Source organism: Geotrypetes seraphini, chromosome 2 (genome assembly GCF_902459505.1).
Source record: "Geotrypetes seraphini chromosome 2, aGeoSer1.1, whole genome shotgun sequence".
NCBI lineage: Eukaryota > Metazoa > Chordata > Amphibia > Gymnophiona > Dermophiidae > Geotrypetes > Geotrypetes seraphini.
In genome coordinates this window covers 240,906,336-240,920,777 of record NC_047085.1, presented here as the reverse complement: position 1 = coordinate 240,920,777, position 14,442 = coordinate 240,906,336, and the positions used below count along the sequence as shown (strand labels likewise).

The window sequence follows — 14,442 nt, the reverse complement described above, 5'->3', positions numbered from 1 at the left end:
AGTGCGCAGCAGCCGCTAAGAAAGCAAATAGAATGCTAGGCATAATCAAGAAGGGTATTACAACAAGGACGAAAGAAGTTATCCTGCCATTGTATCGGGCGATGGTGCGCCCGCATCTGGAATACTGCGTTCAATATTGGTCTCCGTACCTTAAGAAGGATATGGCGTTACTCGAGAGGGTTCAGAGGAGAGCAACACGTTTGATAAAAAGGATGGAAAACCTCTCATACGCTGAGAGATTGGAGAAACTGGGTCTCTTTTCCCTGGAGAAGAGGAGACTTAGAGGAGATATGATAGAGACTTATAAGATCATGAAGGGCATAGAGAGAGTAGAGAGGGACAGATTCTTCAAACTTTTGAAAAATAAAAGAACAAGAGGACACTTGGAAAAGTTGAAAGGGGACAGATTCAAAACGAATGCTAGGAAGTTCTTCTTTACCCAACGAGTGGTGGACACCTGGAATGCGCTTCCAGAGGGCGTAATAGGGCAGGGTACAGTACAGGGGTTTAAGAAAGGATTGGACAATTTCCTGCTGGAAAAGGGGATAGAGGGGTATAAATAGAGGATTACTGCACAGGTCCTGGACCTGTTGGGCCGCCGCGTGAGCGGACTGATGGGCATGATGGACCTCAGGTCTGACCCAGCGGAGGCATTGCTTATGTTCTTATGAAACTCTGCAATGATTAAGAGGTGATAGGCTCCGGAGTAATCTAAGGAAATACTTTTTACAGAAAGGGTGGTAGATGCGTAGAACAGTCTCCCAGAAGAGGTGGTGGAGACAGAGACTGTGTCTGAATTTAAAAGGGCCTGGGATAGGCACATGGGATCTCTCGGAGAGAGAAAGAGATAATGGTTACTGCAAATGGGCAGACTAGATGGGCCATTTGGCCTTTATCTGCCATCATGTTTCTATGAGACTAGTCAGTCGCAAAATAGGATGATTATGTGGAAAAGTGATGTAATTCACTTTTGAGATATTCAATAAATAGTGTTTAAAAAAATAAAAGTGTGGAAACTTTTTGAAGATCCCTCATGTATACAAAGAAGAGGATGACATGGAGCCATGAAATTACAAGTTATTACACACTTTTCTTAACACTTTTTGTATATAGATAGATAGATAGGATATTAGTGTAGCTTATTTTGCCGATTCAAATCAATTCACCAGTTCACATCAGTGAATCGTTCACTTTCTAAAAAAATTACTCACCTATTCTGTGAGTCCTAACACCTCCAGGTCTCCTAAAGCAGCAGTAGTGGTGGTGGTGGCAGGCAGGAAGAAACAGTGTTCAGAGCAGGCTGCTCCTGGCCTGCCCCACTAGCTCCTTCCCTCTGCTGCATTACTGATGATGTGGTAGAGGGATGCCCAGGTGGGGCAGGCCAGAGGTAACCTGTTCAGAGTGCTGCCTCTTCCCACCAGCCTTCCCCACTGCTGCTGCTGCATTGGGAGGGGGGGGGGGAATCAAAACACCTGTTTGTAGAGAAATGCATCATGATGGGAAGAGGGCAGTTATTTTTAAATCAATGTAAGATGTGAAGAAAATCTGTGTTCAGACACATTGTATTATTATTACAAAATGATGATATGGTGTTATGTTTGGTGTAGTGCCCTCTGGGTTTTCTACAGATGGATAGTTCAACATTTTTAGATACAATAATACAACCAATAAGAGGAAATATTTTTTTCACTCAGAGAACAATTAAGCTCTGGAATGCGTTGCCAGAGGATGTGGTAGGAGTGGCTAATGCAGCTGGTTTTATAAAGGGTTTGGACAAGTTCCTGAAGGAAAAGTCCATAAACTGCTGTTGAGACAAACATGGGGGAAGCCACTGTTTGCCATAGAATGCTGCTATTATTTGGGGTTTTGCCAGGTATTTGTGACTTGGATTGGCCTTCATGAAGACAGGATACTAGTCTGATCCAGTAAGACTATTCTTATGTTTTTCACTTCTGATGGATTTCTTTCAGGTGTGTATTTTAAGGGATCTTAACTTTCCTTTGAAATCAAACTTATTTGAAATGGATAAACATATTGTTGATGCTCTTTCTGCTGTAGATTTTGTTGATTCTTCAGCTCACAAAACTGGACATGAGTTGGAGTTGATTTTTATTCCTCAGGGTTTAGCCAACAATATGCCTCATTTTAAGGTTGATGCTGTGCCTGGGCAAGAGAAAGAGATCAATGAGAGTTGCTGTAGATACTGATTCATTAGCAAAGAAATTGATATCTTTGTTAACAGATATTGGGAATATGAGTAGTGATTGAACTAAGGTGATTGAATGATGGAATAGCATGTTATTTCATGTTTTAAGTTCAATCATTTTATTATATTTTGTAAGCTGAAAACCATGTAATGAACAAACCACTGATGATGTTAACAAAGTGCAGGTATGGGATGACCACACATTGTACAAACAACAATGATTATTTGATATAAAGCATTAAGAGCTAACAATGGAGTATATAATCGATAATCTAGAAATTCCTATTGAAGGCATTGTTGGGGATATTATTTATGTACACTCTGCTGAGGATTGTAGGATTATGTCCAAAAAGAAAAACAAACAAACCATTAACACAGTATTTTAATCAGAACAACTCATTGGCAGCTTTGACTAGCCTGCATCATTTGCTGATGCCAAAGGAGGAGATTCATTACAATACAACTTAGTCTTGAAACCCTGGAGGGTGTTTTCCCCTACAACAGACTCTGGAAGAGCGTTCCAGCTCTCCACCACTCTCTGGGTGAAGAAGAACGTCCTTATGCTCGTACGGAATCTATCCCCTTTCAACTTTAGAGAATAGCCTTACTGGGTCAGACCAATGATCTATCAAGCCCAGTAGCCCATTCTCACGGTGGCCAATACAGATCACTAGTACCTGGCCAAAGCCCAAGGAGTAGCAATATTCCATGCTACTGATCCAGAGCAGTCCGTGTATGCAAGATGTTATCTCACAAATCTGCCTAACTCCATTCAAAAGTCCTTAGTTCAAAGTTTTATAGTTTTCATAGGTCCTCAGAGGGCCACCACGCACTCAAATGTGTTTCATAGTGCGGGGCTTTATGCACCCTTTCGTCACCGGACCTGATCCAGAGCAAGCAGTGGCTTCCCCCATGTTTTTCTCAATAACAGACTATGGACTTTTCCACCAGGAACTTGTCCAAACCTTTCTTAAAACCAGCTAGGCTATCCGCTCTTACTACATCCTCTGGCAATGTGTTCCAGAGCTTAACTATTCTCTGAGTGAAAAAAAATTTCCTCCTATTGATTTTAAAAGCATTTCCCTGTAACTTCATCGAGTGTCCCCTAGTCTTTGTAATTTTTGACAGAGTGAAAAATTGATCCACTTGTACCTGTTCTATCTCCCCTCAGCCGTCTCTTTTTTAAGCTGAAAAGCCCTAACCATTTTAGTCTTTCCTCATACGAGAGGAGTTCCATGTAATTAAGCTACTAAGTAGTAGATTTAAAAACAAACTGGAGACAATATTTCTTCACACAACGTGTAATTAAACTCTGGAATTAGTTGCCAGAGAATGTGGTGAAATCAGTTAGCTTAGTGGGGTTTTAAAAAAGATTTGGATAATTTCCTAAAAGAGAAGTCCATAGTCCATTATTGAGATGGCTTGGGTAAATCCACTGCTTATTCCTAGGATAAGCAGCATAAAATCTGTTTTACTACTTGGGAACTAGCTAAGTACTTGGGACCTGGGTTGGTCACTGTTAGAAATAGGATACTGGGCTTGAGGGAGGGATCTTCGGTCTGACCAGTATGACAATTCTTATATTCTTAACAGTTGAATGTAAAAGATTTTATTTCTTTGCTGGCATTGATGCCAATTTATTACACTAAAGTTTGTGATTTAAAGTTTGTGCATCTAACATAAATATTGTTATCTTTTTCATTTATTAAATAAAAAACAGACTCCCTCCTTTACAAAGTCACACTAGAGTTTTTAGCGCCAGCCGTTGCAGTAACAGCTTGGACACTCATAGGAATTCTGTGAATGTAAGCGCTGTTACCGCTGTGGCTGGAGCCAAAAACGCTAGTGTGGCTTTATAAAGGAGGGGGAGAGTGCTTAAATATTGAAGACCCAGCCATCTAATAATGCAAAAAAAACCACAAATAAACAGATGGGTATCATTAAAAAGTAACTATATAAACTAACTAGATATTATTATTACTAATTTCTGAAAAATATAATAAAGTTATTCATTACTTTTGCATGAAAGTAATTATTACAGTTGCTCATTACTTATAAAAGTAATATATTACCAGTAATATATTACTACCCAAACTGCCTATATGCCTAATATTTGGTGATTTTCTGTCTTAAGTAAAAACAGGTTCTTCCCATCACCATAGCTTAGAAAAATTGATTGCAAATCTCAAATGTTTAATTTCATCCCTGTCAAACTTTTATGAATGGCTATAAATTTAGGAAGAAATTGTATCATTTGGGAAAATATGGGGTGCTTATTTTCCTGTTCTTCAATTATGCTTATTTTATTTTCAGGAAAAACAAAATCCTTTCTCACAGTTTTCCGAAATAAATTTAGTCATGACAATACTTGGGACCTACATTGGAGGAGTAGAAACTGTCAGCTCAACTTTGAAATATGGATTTTTGATTCTTCTTAAATACCCCCAAATTGAAGGTAAAACCCCCCAAATATGAAGCCAATTTACATTTAATTTTGTATTCCTAATTTACTAATGGATTCACCTAGGTTAATATATATCTCAAACTGTTTTCTAGTAATGCACATTTGAGAGACTGACAAAAAGTAACCCACCACAAGGTGATAGTATAGTTCAAATGCTTCTGTCAAGATACAGTATTAAATTGTATCTTGGGGAGGCTGAAAAAAAAAATGCCTGTAATATACATGTATATGCCTTTAATATACATGTTTGGCATTTATGAGGGCAATGTGTGTAAGAACATAAGAATTACCATACTGGGACAGACTGAAGGTCCATCAAGCCCAGTATCCTGTTTCCAACAGTGGCCAATCCAGGTCCCATGTACCTAGCAATATCCCAGTCCTCACCCTCTCTTTAACTGCAAGTCTGTCTTTTCAAAGTAGGGATGCTTCTGGAAAATGTAAATGTTTTCTGATTTGTTTTAGGACCTTTTACCAAGATTTTTGGGGATTGTTTCATGTTTCATGTTCATTAGTTTGTAAGGAATGGCCTAATGGTTAACACAGTGGGCTGAAAACCTGGGAAACAGGGTTCTATTCCCTCTGTGGTTCTTATGACCCTGGGTAAGTCACTTAGCCCTCCATTGCTGTAGGTATAAAAACTTCAATTGTGAGACATGAGGAACAGAGAAAGTACCTGAATATAATATGTAAACCACTTTGGTTTTATCACAGAAAAGGGATATATCAATTTGTTTTTAAAAAATTATATCTCGTTACATCCACAGTTTTGAGTATGTTCCATAAAAACATACATAATTAAATTGTAACAAATAAACAACATATACAACTCATATAAAATTTTCATTCTACCGTATTCTCACAGAAAATTTGATAAACGCATGGTAAACCAAAAAACTGCCTACAAAAAATTAACAGACTTTAATTATATAGTGGGGAGAGTGTGGCGCAGTGGTTAAAGCTACAGCCTCAGCACCCTGGGGTTATGGGTTCAACCCACACTGCTCCTTGCGACCCTGGACAAGTCACTTAATCCCCCCATTGCCCCAAGTACATTAGATAGATTGTGAGCCCACCAGGACAGACAGGGAAAAATGCTTGAGTACCTGAATAAACTCGTGTCAACTGTTCTGAGCTCGCCTGGGGGAACGGTATAGAAAATTGAATAAATAAAATAAAAAATTATATTATCTCAATAACAACATTTTCACAACTCTCCTGAATTGCATCACAGTAAATGACTATTTCGTAGGTTAGAGGGAAAGTTATCAACATGGGCTATTACTAGATGGGTTACCGATTTCTTTTTAGATCCGCAATTCATCAAGTCACTAGTACTCGAGCATGAGTTGGTGCCATCTACCAACAACTTTAGCACAAGGATTTTATTTTTCCCATTTTATGCAATGAAACTCTGTTCTTAAATAGTACATGTTAAATAACCCATCTAAATGGCAGCTCATTAATATACAGTATGTTAAATTGATTTTATATTCACTTTTTAATGTGCCTAAAGAACCCAAATATACTTTAACAAATGCACATCCTTAGTTCTTAAATAAAATTACACGTGGTGTATTTTCCCCCATCAGGAAAAATGCTATTTTATCCAGATAAAGTATTTTCATTATTAACATCAGTATGATGTATTTGATAAAGACTCATGTACTCCAAAAATATCACTGTAATGCAAATCTACTTCATATTTCTTAGGAGAATTGCTGCCATCGCAAGGGCACAACAAAAGAAGATGACCCGGATTACCACAGGAGAAAAAAGGACAGTCCAAACAAACAAAGCTGTGGAAATTCAATATTCTTGACGCTGATTTTATTCAACAAATCCTTTTAAAATACAAAATCCACATTTGTGATAGAAGGACCCAACATGGGCTTTGTTTCGGCAAAACACACCTTCCTCAGGGATCCAAGATGTTGATGATGTGAATAACATCAAAGTTCACGTCATCAGCATCTTCGATCCCAATGGAAGGTGTGTTTTGCTGAAACACGGCCTGTGTTGGGTCCTTCTAGCACAAATGTGGATTTTGTATTTTAAAAGGATTTGTTGAATAAAATCAGCATCAAGAACATTGAATTTTCACAGCCTTGTTTGTTTGGGCCATCGCAAGGGCAACAGCAGCATGAAGAAATTAATCAAGAGCCAAATTCCATAAAGCGTACCTACAATGTTAGTTAGCTAGGTGCCATCGACTCGTACTTGAGTCCTAGTGATGAATTACAGATCTAAAAAGAAATTGGTTTTGTGCTAGTCCGGTAAGACCTTAGTTTTCTAGTGTCATCCCCACGGTTGTTACAAACATGTCCAGCCATCTGATTGCAGGTCACTCTCTTTACCTGGTTCCTTCAATCTTCCTAAACAAGATGTCCTTCTCCAATGATTTTTCTCTTCTGACAGTGTGGCCAAAATAAGACAGTCGTAACTTCACCATTTGGGCTGCGAATGACATAGCTGGTTTGATCTCTTCCAAAATCGATTTATTAGTTCTTCTGACAGTCCCCAGAACACATTAAATTATTCTCTAGCACCAAATATCAAATGAGTCAGTCAATCTTATTGTTGTCTTGTTTTTGTAATGTCCAACTTTCATATCCACAATTGACCACTGGGAAAATGAGTGCATGAACAAGTCTGATCTTCATTTGAAGTGTTATTTCCTTGCTTTTGAGTACTTTGTTGAGAACCTTCCTTGAAGAGAAACCAAATGCTATTCTGCAAAGTATTTCTTCCCTGCTAGTTGCTTCTTTGTTTACAAAATTTTCATCATTTTCTATGTTCATGATCTTTATCGCTTTTATGTTCAGTTCTAATCCCGTGTTATGACTTTCAGCTTTGACTTTTCTCGGTATACAGTATACAGCATGTCTTCTTTGCTGCTGCTGCTGAACATCTGCATATTTCAGGTTGTTTATATTTCAGCCACCTCCTTTCAAACCAATGCTCTCTTCTTCCAAATTTGCTTTTCTGAAGATGGCTTCACCATAAAGGTTGAACAGGTAAGGTGACAAGATGCATCCTTGCCTGACACCACATTTTATTTGAAACTAATCAGTTTTGCCATATTCTGTTCTCACTGCAGCGTCTTGATTTTCATAGAGACTCTTTATCAACTGAGTTATGTGTTTGGGTATTCCTTTTGTGCTAGAGTTCTCCATGGTTTATCGTGATCCATACAGTCAAAAGCTTTGCTGTAGTTGATGAAGTAAAAGTATAGAGGCTTTGGTATTTTTTGCTCTTTTCCAATATCCATCTAACATTGGTAATAATGTCTCTTGCTCCTCGACCTTTTATGAAACCAGCCTGAACTTTGGGTAGTCTTGCTCAACGTAGGATTGAAGCCTCCAATGTATTATTTTTAGCAGTATTTTGCTGGCATGTGGAATTAATGCAATTGTTCTGTAGTTGTTACAGTCTTGGTGTCACCTTTCTTTGGTATAGGTATGAACAACGTAGGCCCCTATAATATAGATGCCTAGTGCATGTCAATCACAAATTAGGCACACTTTATAGAATCACACCTAACAATTCCTAAAGTGGACTATTAGCGCATTAGCCCTTACCGCCACTTATTTTTTAGGCAGTAAGGGCTCCAACGCTAATCCTGTGCTAATCAGTCAGCACACGCCTACTCTCTATCCCCAAACCCTCCCCCAGCACTAAAAATTAAAAAAAGTACTTTTTAGCATATAGTTGGCATCCATCAAATGCAACATTAACACATGGTGCCTCAGCATACTTATCGCTGCTTGGTAAAAGGGCCCTTATGTTTGTACTTTATAAAATAAGCACAATCAAATGTATTATGCACACCTCATCTTGACCTAGTATAAATGTATAAAAATAAATGTACCTGTCATATCTGCATGATTTGTGCTAGAACTAAAGGGATATTTAATTTGCTGTATCATTCACTGGATTTTTCAGTTCTTTCAAGTTTAAAAAAAATTTTTTTTTTTTTTCATTTTGAGGCAATGTTGTAAATTATCTACACTTGTAAAATACTGCATATTCTTAGTGAAGTAATATGTATTCTTGCAGCTTTTATTCTGTTTTAGATTATAACAGTGTCATCTCAAATGAATGCATATCCATGCATTTTATAATTATATATAGGTGCCTATAAGGCCCATTTTATATAGGTTATGGAGATGGAATAAAGACATACCCAGTTTCACAGTACTTTATACAATGTTCTGCTGACAAAGAACATGTGTATTTGCCAGAAGATACAGAGATACAAAAAAGAGCATGGTCACACAAATACTGATTTAGCAGTTTATACCATAGTTACTGGTACTTTTTCCACATGGAAAAGGCATCACCCCAATATCAAACCCCTGATCAGCTTTTGACAGCAGAAGTTCACCCCCAACCATAGGTTTCTATTTTTAGTACAAAATGTAGGATCTTATGTTTCATTGAATGAAGGAATTTATGATGTGAAACTGAGGAACTTTCGTTTTTGGAATTTTGGTCTAGTATGTTTTTTGTCCTCTACTATTTCAGGTTTTTTAGGTAAAATTTGAATTTGTGATGGAGATTATTCAAAAACATAGTTTTATTTTCTCGACAGAAAAGATACATGAAGAGATTGATTCTGTGGTTGGACAAAACCATATGCCATCTATGAACGATAGAAGCAAGCTGCATTACACCAATGCTGTGATCCATGAGATTCAACGATTTGGCGATATAATTCCACTGGGAGGTACACATACAGTAGTACGAGATACCCACTTCAGAAAATATACTATTCCTAAGGTAATTATTTTCTCTTTCTTCTTTGCTTTTTCTTTTTTTACAATATTTTATTTAACTAAAACATATTTTTCTTATTTCCAAAGATAGAATGCCTGTCTTGGTTTAATTATCTCAACCCAAACCCTAAAGAGCTTTAAAAAGAAATCTTTAAAATACATGACTTTTTCTGCGATCTACCCTGGAGCCTATTTACTGTAATCTGTATTTATGTAATGATTTATTTTTTTAATGAAATTTTTAATTTGTATTAATTTAATTATGGTTTATTATTGAGATTCTGACTGTAATAGAATTTTTATTATTAGACTTTTATTATTAGAATTGTCATTATTGAGATTTTGATTGCTATAGTATTTTATGAATTTAAAATTAAAAGCAAAAAAAATAACTTTTGCTTTTATTCTTTTCTTTTCTATTTTTAAATGGAGTTCTTTTCCTATTGAATGTGAAATATATTGTATATATACTGTATATTGTAAACTGCTTTGACCTTTTTAGGCCTTATGCAGTATATAAAGTTTTTAATAAACATAAACATAAGCATAAAATATTTGTAAAACCTTTATTGCATATACAGAGCTTATGCCCCCTTTTACTAAGCCATAGTAGAGGTTTCTACTGCAACTCAGAGTACTAAATGCTCCAACGCTCATAGAATTCCTGTTCGATAATGGACATTTCTCCACTCCCGGATTTGGATGTTTAACGGGAAACGTCCAAATTCAGACTTACTCCTTCTTTTACTAAAGTGTGCTATGCTTTTTAGCACGTGGTAATTATCGCGTGGTAAACACGTGCTAAATGCTAACGTGTGCATGTTATCCCATGGACGCATTAGCGGTTAGTTTCAAGTTTACTGATTTTTAATATACTGACCATCAACGAGTATCTGGCCGGTTTACAATAATATAATAAAATAATAAGAAGAGTAATGCTTGTAAAAAGAAGGGGAGTGAACATTGAAGACATTATATAATAAACAAACAAGAAAGTGAGGCTAGAAAAGATGGGAGGGGAATTAGAGTTACATTATTAGTGGTGAAAAAAGCTTGAAGAAGAAGAGAGAGAGATAAAAAAAGGACTTTGAGTTGAAGGAAGGGGAGGGAAAGGATAAAACTTTAGGGATGGGATCACTTCTTAAAAGCGGTTGAGAGACTTCATGATGAAGGTTCAAGAGCTGTAGAATGCATCTTGAAATAAGAATGTTTTTAATTTAGTCTTGAATTTGTTCGATGAGTTTTTCGTGACTAAGTTGAGGAGGCAGAGCATTCCATAAAGTTGGAGCGACTACGGAGAAATTGGATTTCCTGGTATAATAGAATTCCTTAATAGAGGGAACGGATAGTAAATTTTGATCAGCTGATCTAAGAGATTGAGAGGGGCAAAAAGGGATAAGGAGTTTGTCAAGGAAGGGTGGTAGATGGGAAAGTTTGATTTTAAAAACCAACATGAGGGTTTTGTAGGTAATGCGGTATGTGATAGGTAGCCAATGGGCTTCTTTCAGAAGGGGGGTGACATGATCATATTTCCCTAACTTATGTATGAGTTTTATTGCCGTGTTTTGAATAAGCTGTAAACATCGTAATTCTTTTTGGGGAATTCTGTTATAGAGAGAATTACAATAGTCAAGATGGGAAATAACTAGTGAATGAACAAGAGTTGTGATTGCTTCGGTTTCGAGAATAGAAGTTAGGGAACGAATAAGGCGAAGTTTGTAAAAGCAAATCTTTACCACTGAACTGATCTGATCATGGAAAGTTAGGTCTTTGTCTATGATTACCCCGAGTAATTTTATTTTATTTTTTTTTGTTTCCATTTTTACAGGGAGGGATTTGATAAAGATCTGTCCTGTTATTGCCTCATTATTTTTGGTTGGGAAAAGTAAACCGCATGATTTATTGATATTAAGAAAGAGTTTGTTTACATGAAGCCAATCACTGATTTTAGCACACGCGTTGATTTAGCATGCGCTAAACACGCACTAAAATGCTTAGCACACCTTTGTAAATACCTCTCTAAGTCTAAGGGGGAGAGTGTAGCTCAGTGGTTAAAAGCTACAGCCTCACCACCCCGAGGATGTGGGTTCATATCCACACTGCTCCTTGTGATCCTGGACAAGTCACTTAATCCCCCCTTTGTACATTAGTTAGATTGTGAGCCCACCAGGACAGACAGGGAAAATGCTTGAGTACTTGAATAAATTCATGTAAACCGTTCTGAGCTCCCCTGGGAGAACGGTATAGAAAAATTAAATAAACCTGAGATTGCTAGCTATACTGTATGTTAGGCTATGGTAATATATAATTTTATTATTTTGTAATGTTATTGATCAGTTCCCCTCTAAGGACAGTATACCTAAGAGCTAATTACTTGCTAAGATCATAAGAATTGCCGCTGCCCTAATTACTTATGTAGCCTTCTAATTGGTTTAAGGGCCTATAAATCAGAAATCAGGCCAAGGATGAATGGATGGGAGGGAGGGAATTAAATGCTAAACTGAGGCTTCCTGTACTTCTTAGTTGTGCTATATACTGCTACTATAGCAATTTAAAAATAGCTCTTTAAATGCTAGTCTATGAACTATAACAGACTTATATGCCAAGAAAAAAAAATCAACAACTATCTCTCAAACTCCCTTGCTAAATGAGCAGAATACTTAAAATAAAATAAAGTCCCTGAGTTTACTTGACTTATTTGAAGTCTACATTTCCCCATTAAAAGCAACTTGCTAGCAAATTCTTACCAGTGAATGAATGACCATATCTCAGTTTAAACTAACATTTTAGAGAAACAGGCATAAGACCCATGGAGGGGAATAATCAAAATAAACGTCTAAGTCCGTTTTGGCCTAAATCACAAGTCGTCCAAAGTCGTTCACGGGAAAAGATCCAATTTCAAAAAATATGTCCAGCATTTTTTTTTTTTTAATTGTCAAACTGTACTTCCAGCCGTTTGATCGTCCAGACTGCTAAGTTGTCCATCTTTATACCCCATTTTTGTCCAAAAATTTGTTCAAGTCAAAAACGGCTAGAAAAAGACCTTTTGGACATGGGAGGGGCCAGAAAAGTACAGGACTGGACACCCAGACATGGCAACAGAGTAGTAGGGCATCTTACAGGGTACTGCTGTGAACTTCACAAAAAGGGTGCCACATAAACATCTCACAACAGCTCCTTTATAGGTAACGGTGAGCCTCCCAAAACACCCCCAGAATCTACCAGACCAGGGGTAGCCAATTCTGGTCCTCGAGAGCTGGAGCCAGGTCAGGTTTTCAGGATATCCACAATAAATATACATGAGATAGATTTGCATCTCAAAGAGGCAGTGCATGCAAATCCATCTCATACATATTCATTGTGGATATCCTGAAAACCTGACCTGGCTCCAGCTCTCGAGGACCGGAATTGCCTACCCCTGTACTAGACCCACTTATCTACCACCCCAATAGCCCTTATGGCTGCAGGAGACACTTATATAGCAGTACAAAAGGGTTTGTGGGGTTTTGGGGGGATGCACATGTTTGTCCATGAATGCAGTGATTAGAGTGGCTTATGGTCCTGGGTTCTCCTCTCTATGGTTCACTAACCCACCCCCAATGCCACTTAAGCCACTTCTGTGCAGCTCTACTAGGCTTTCCTATTCCAGGCTGCCAGGTGCTAATGTTTTGGAGGCAGATATGTAAAGTTGTTATTATGTTTTTTATGGGGGTAGGGGTGGGGGTCAGCGATCACTGGGGTTATGTGTGGGGGTCTGTACTTTGTGTCTGCAGTACTTATCTGGTCACTTTGGATACCTTTTGTGGACTTAGACCTGGTTTTAAATGGTCTAAGTCACAACGTCCAAATTCCGTCTAGGCAGTGTTGTAAAACCTTCGATTATACATGCAGTACGACTAAGTCTAGGATGTCCCACGTCCCACCCAAATCCCATCCTCACCACTCCTCCTAAAATGCCCCTTTTAGCTCTGGTCGTTAAGCAGCACTGTGAAGGCCTAAGTCGTTTTTAAATATGTCTAAAATCCTGTTCGATTATCGGCACTTGGACGTTTTTTTAACTGATTGTCCAACTGTCGATTTAGGCCAGTTTTTAGACGTTTTTCTGTTTTGATTATGAGCTCCTTAGTTTAGAAGCATTTTACATATAAAAAAGCTATATTAAAAAGAGGGACTTTTAAAGATAGGGATGATCGCCACATATATTTTACTTTGACAAAAGGCTTAGGGCTCCTTTTACGAAGGCGCGTTAGGGCCTTAACGCAAGGAATAGCATGCGCTAAAATGCCACGTGCGCTAGCCGCTACCGCCTCATCTTGAGCAGGCAGTAATTTTTTGGCTAGCGCACGTTCATAAAAGGAGCCCTTAGAAGGGGTGAGGAGAGAGCATAGTATGGTCAGGCCTAACATATTTGACATGGAATCTCCAGCTTACAAATGAAATCGGTGAGGGGAAAAAAATCTTGCATAATCAATATTTGCATCTGCCCTAAGGCACAAATAAGCACCTGCTCTAGGGGAAGCTGCCAATCCTGAGTCCCTCCCCCCAACATACACACACATATACACCTCCAATCAAGTCTGCTGTCCTCTGATTCCCACTCATCACCTTCCCAGCAACACATATACTTTATTCACCCTGAACACGATGGCAACAAAGAATTCCCCTCTAAGTTTCTGCTGGCAGAACCTTTCTCCCACCCTGACCCCTTAATCCAGCCTTACCGGGGTCTCTGGTGTCTAGTGGGAGACGTGATGCCCACTCACTTCAGCCTGTACTGTATATCCAGGTCTTAAAATGACTGCCATGTCCTAGTAATAATCATGCACGTTTGAGGGAAAAGCTTGGTCAGATCCTAGGCAGCATAAAAAATCCATGAGTGTTAGTTTTAAAAACACAGGGGAGGAACAAAACAGGGGAAAACATAACCACAAATACAAATATGCAAAAGACAGAATAGAATAGTCCAAACCAGAATGATGTGCATTAATAAAGTG

The 14,442-nt window shown here is 38.0% G+C and overlaps 1 protein-coding gene across 2 annotated transcripts in view; it reads left to right on the top strand.

The window, feature by feature from the left end:
• LOC117355144 (cytochrome P450 2G1-like) overlaps nucleotides 1-14,442 on the top strand; it is an 80,982-nt gene that overhangs the window by 48,277 nt on the left and 18,263 nt on the right. The window contains exons 6-8 of one of the 2 annotated variants that reach the window (XM_033933265.1): nucleotides 4,520-4,661; nucleotides 9,265-9,452; nucleotides 9,536-9,651. In XM_033933265.1, coding sequence (XP_033789156.1) covers nucleotides 4,520-4,661; nucleotides 9,265-9,452; nucleotides 9,536-9,589 — 384 coding nt within the window. In that variant the 3' untranslated portion in view covers nucleotides 9,590-9,651. Of the gene's footprint in view, nucleotides 1-4,519; nucleotides 4,662-9,264; nucleotides 9,453-9,535; nucleotides 9,652-14,442 lie in introns of those variants that run through there. The other variant, XM_033933264.1, reaches the window with a different exon arrangement.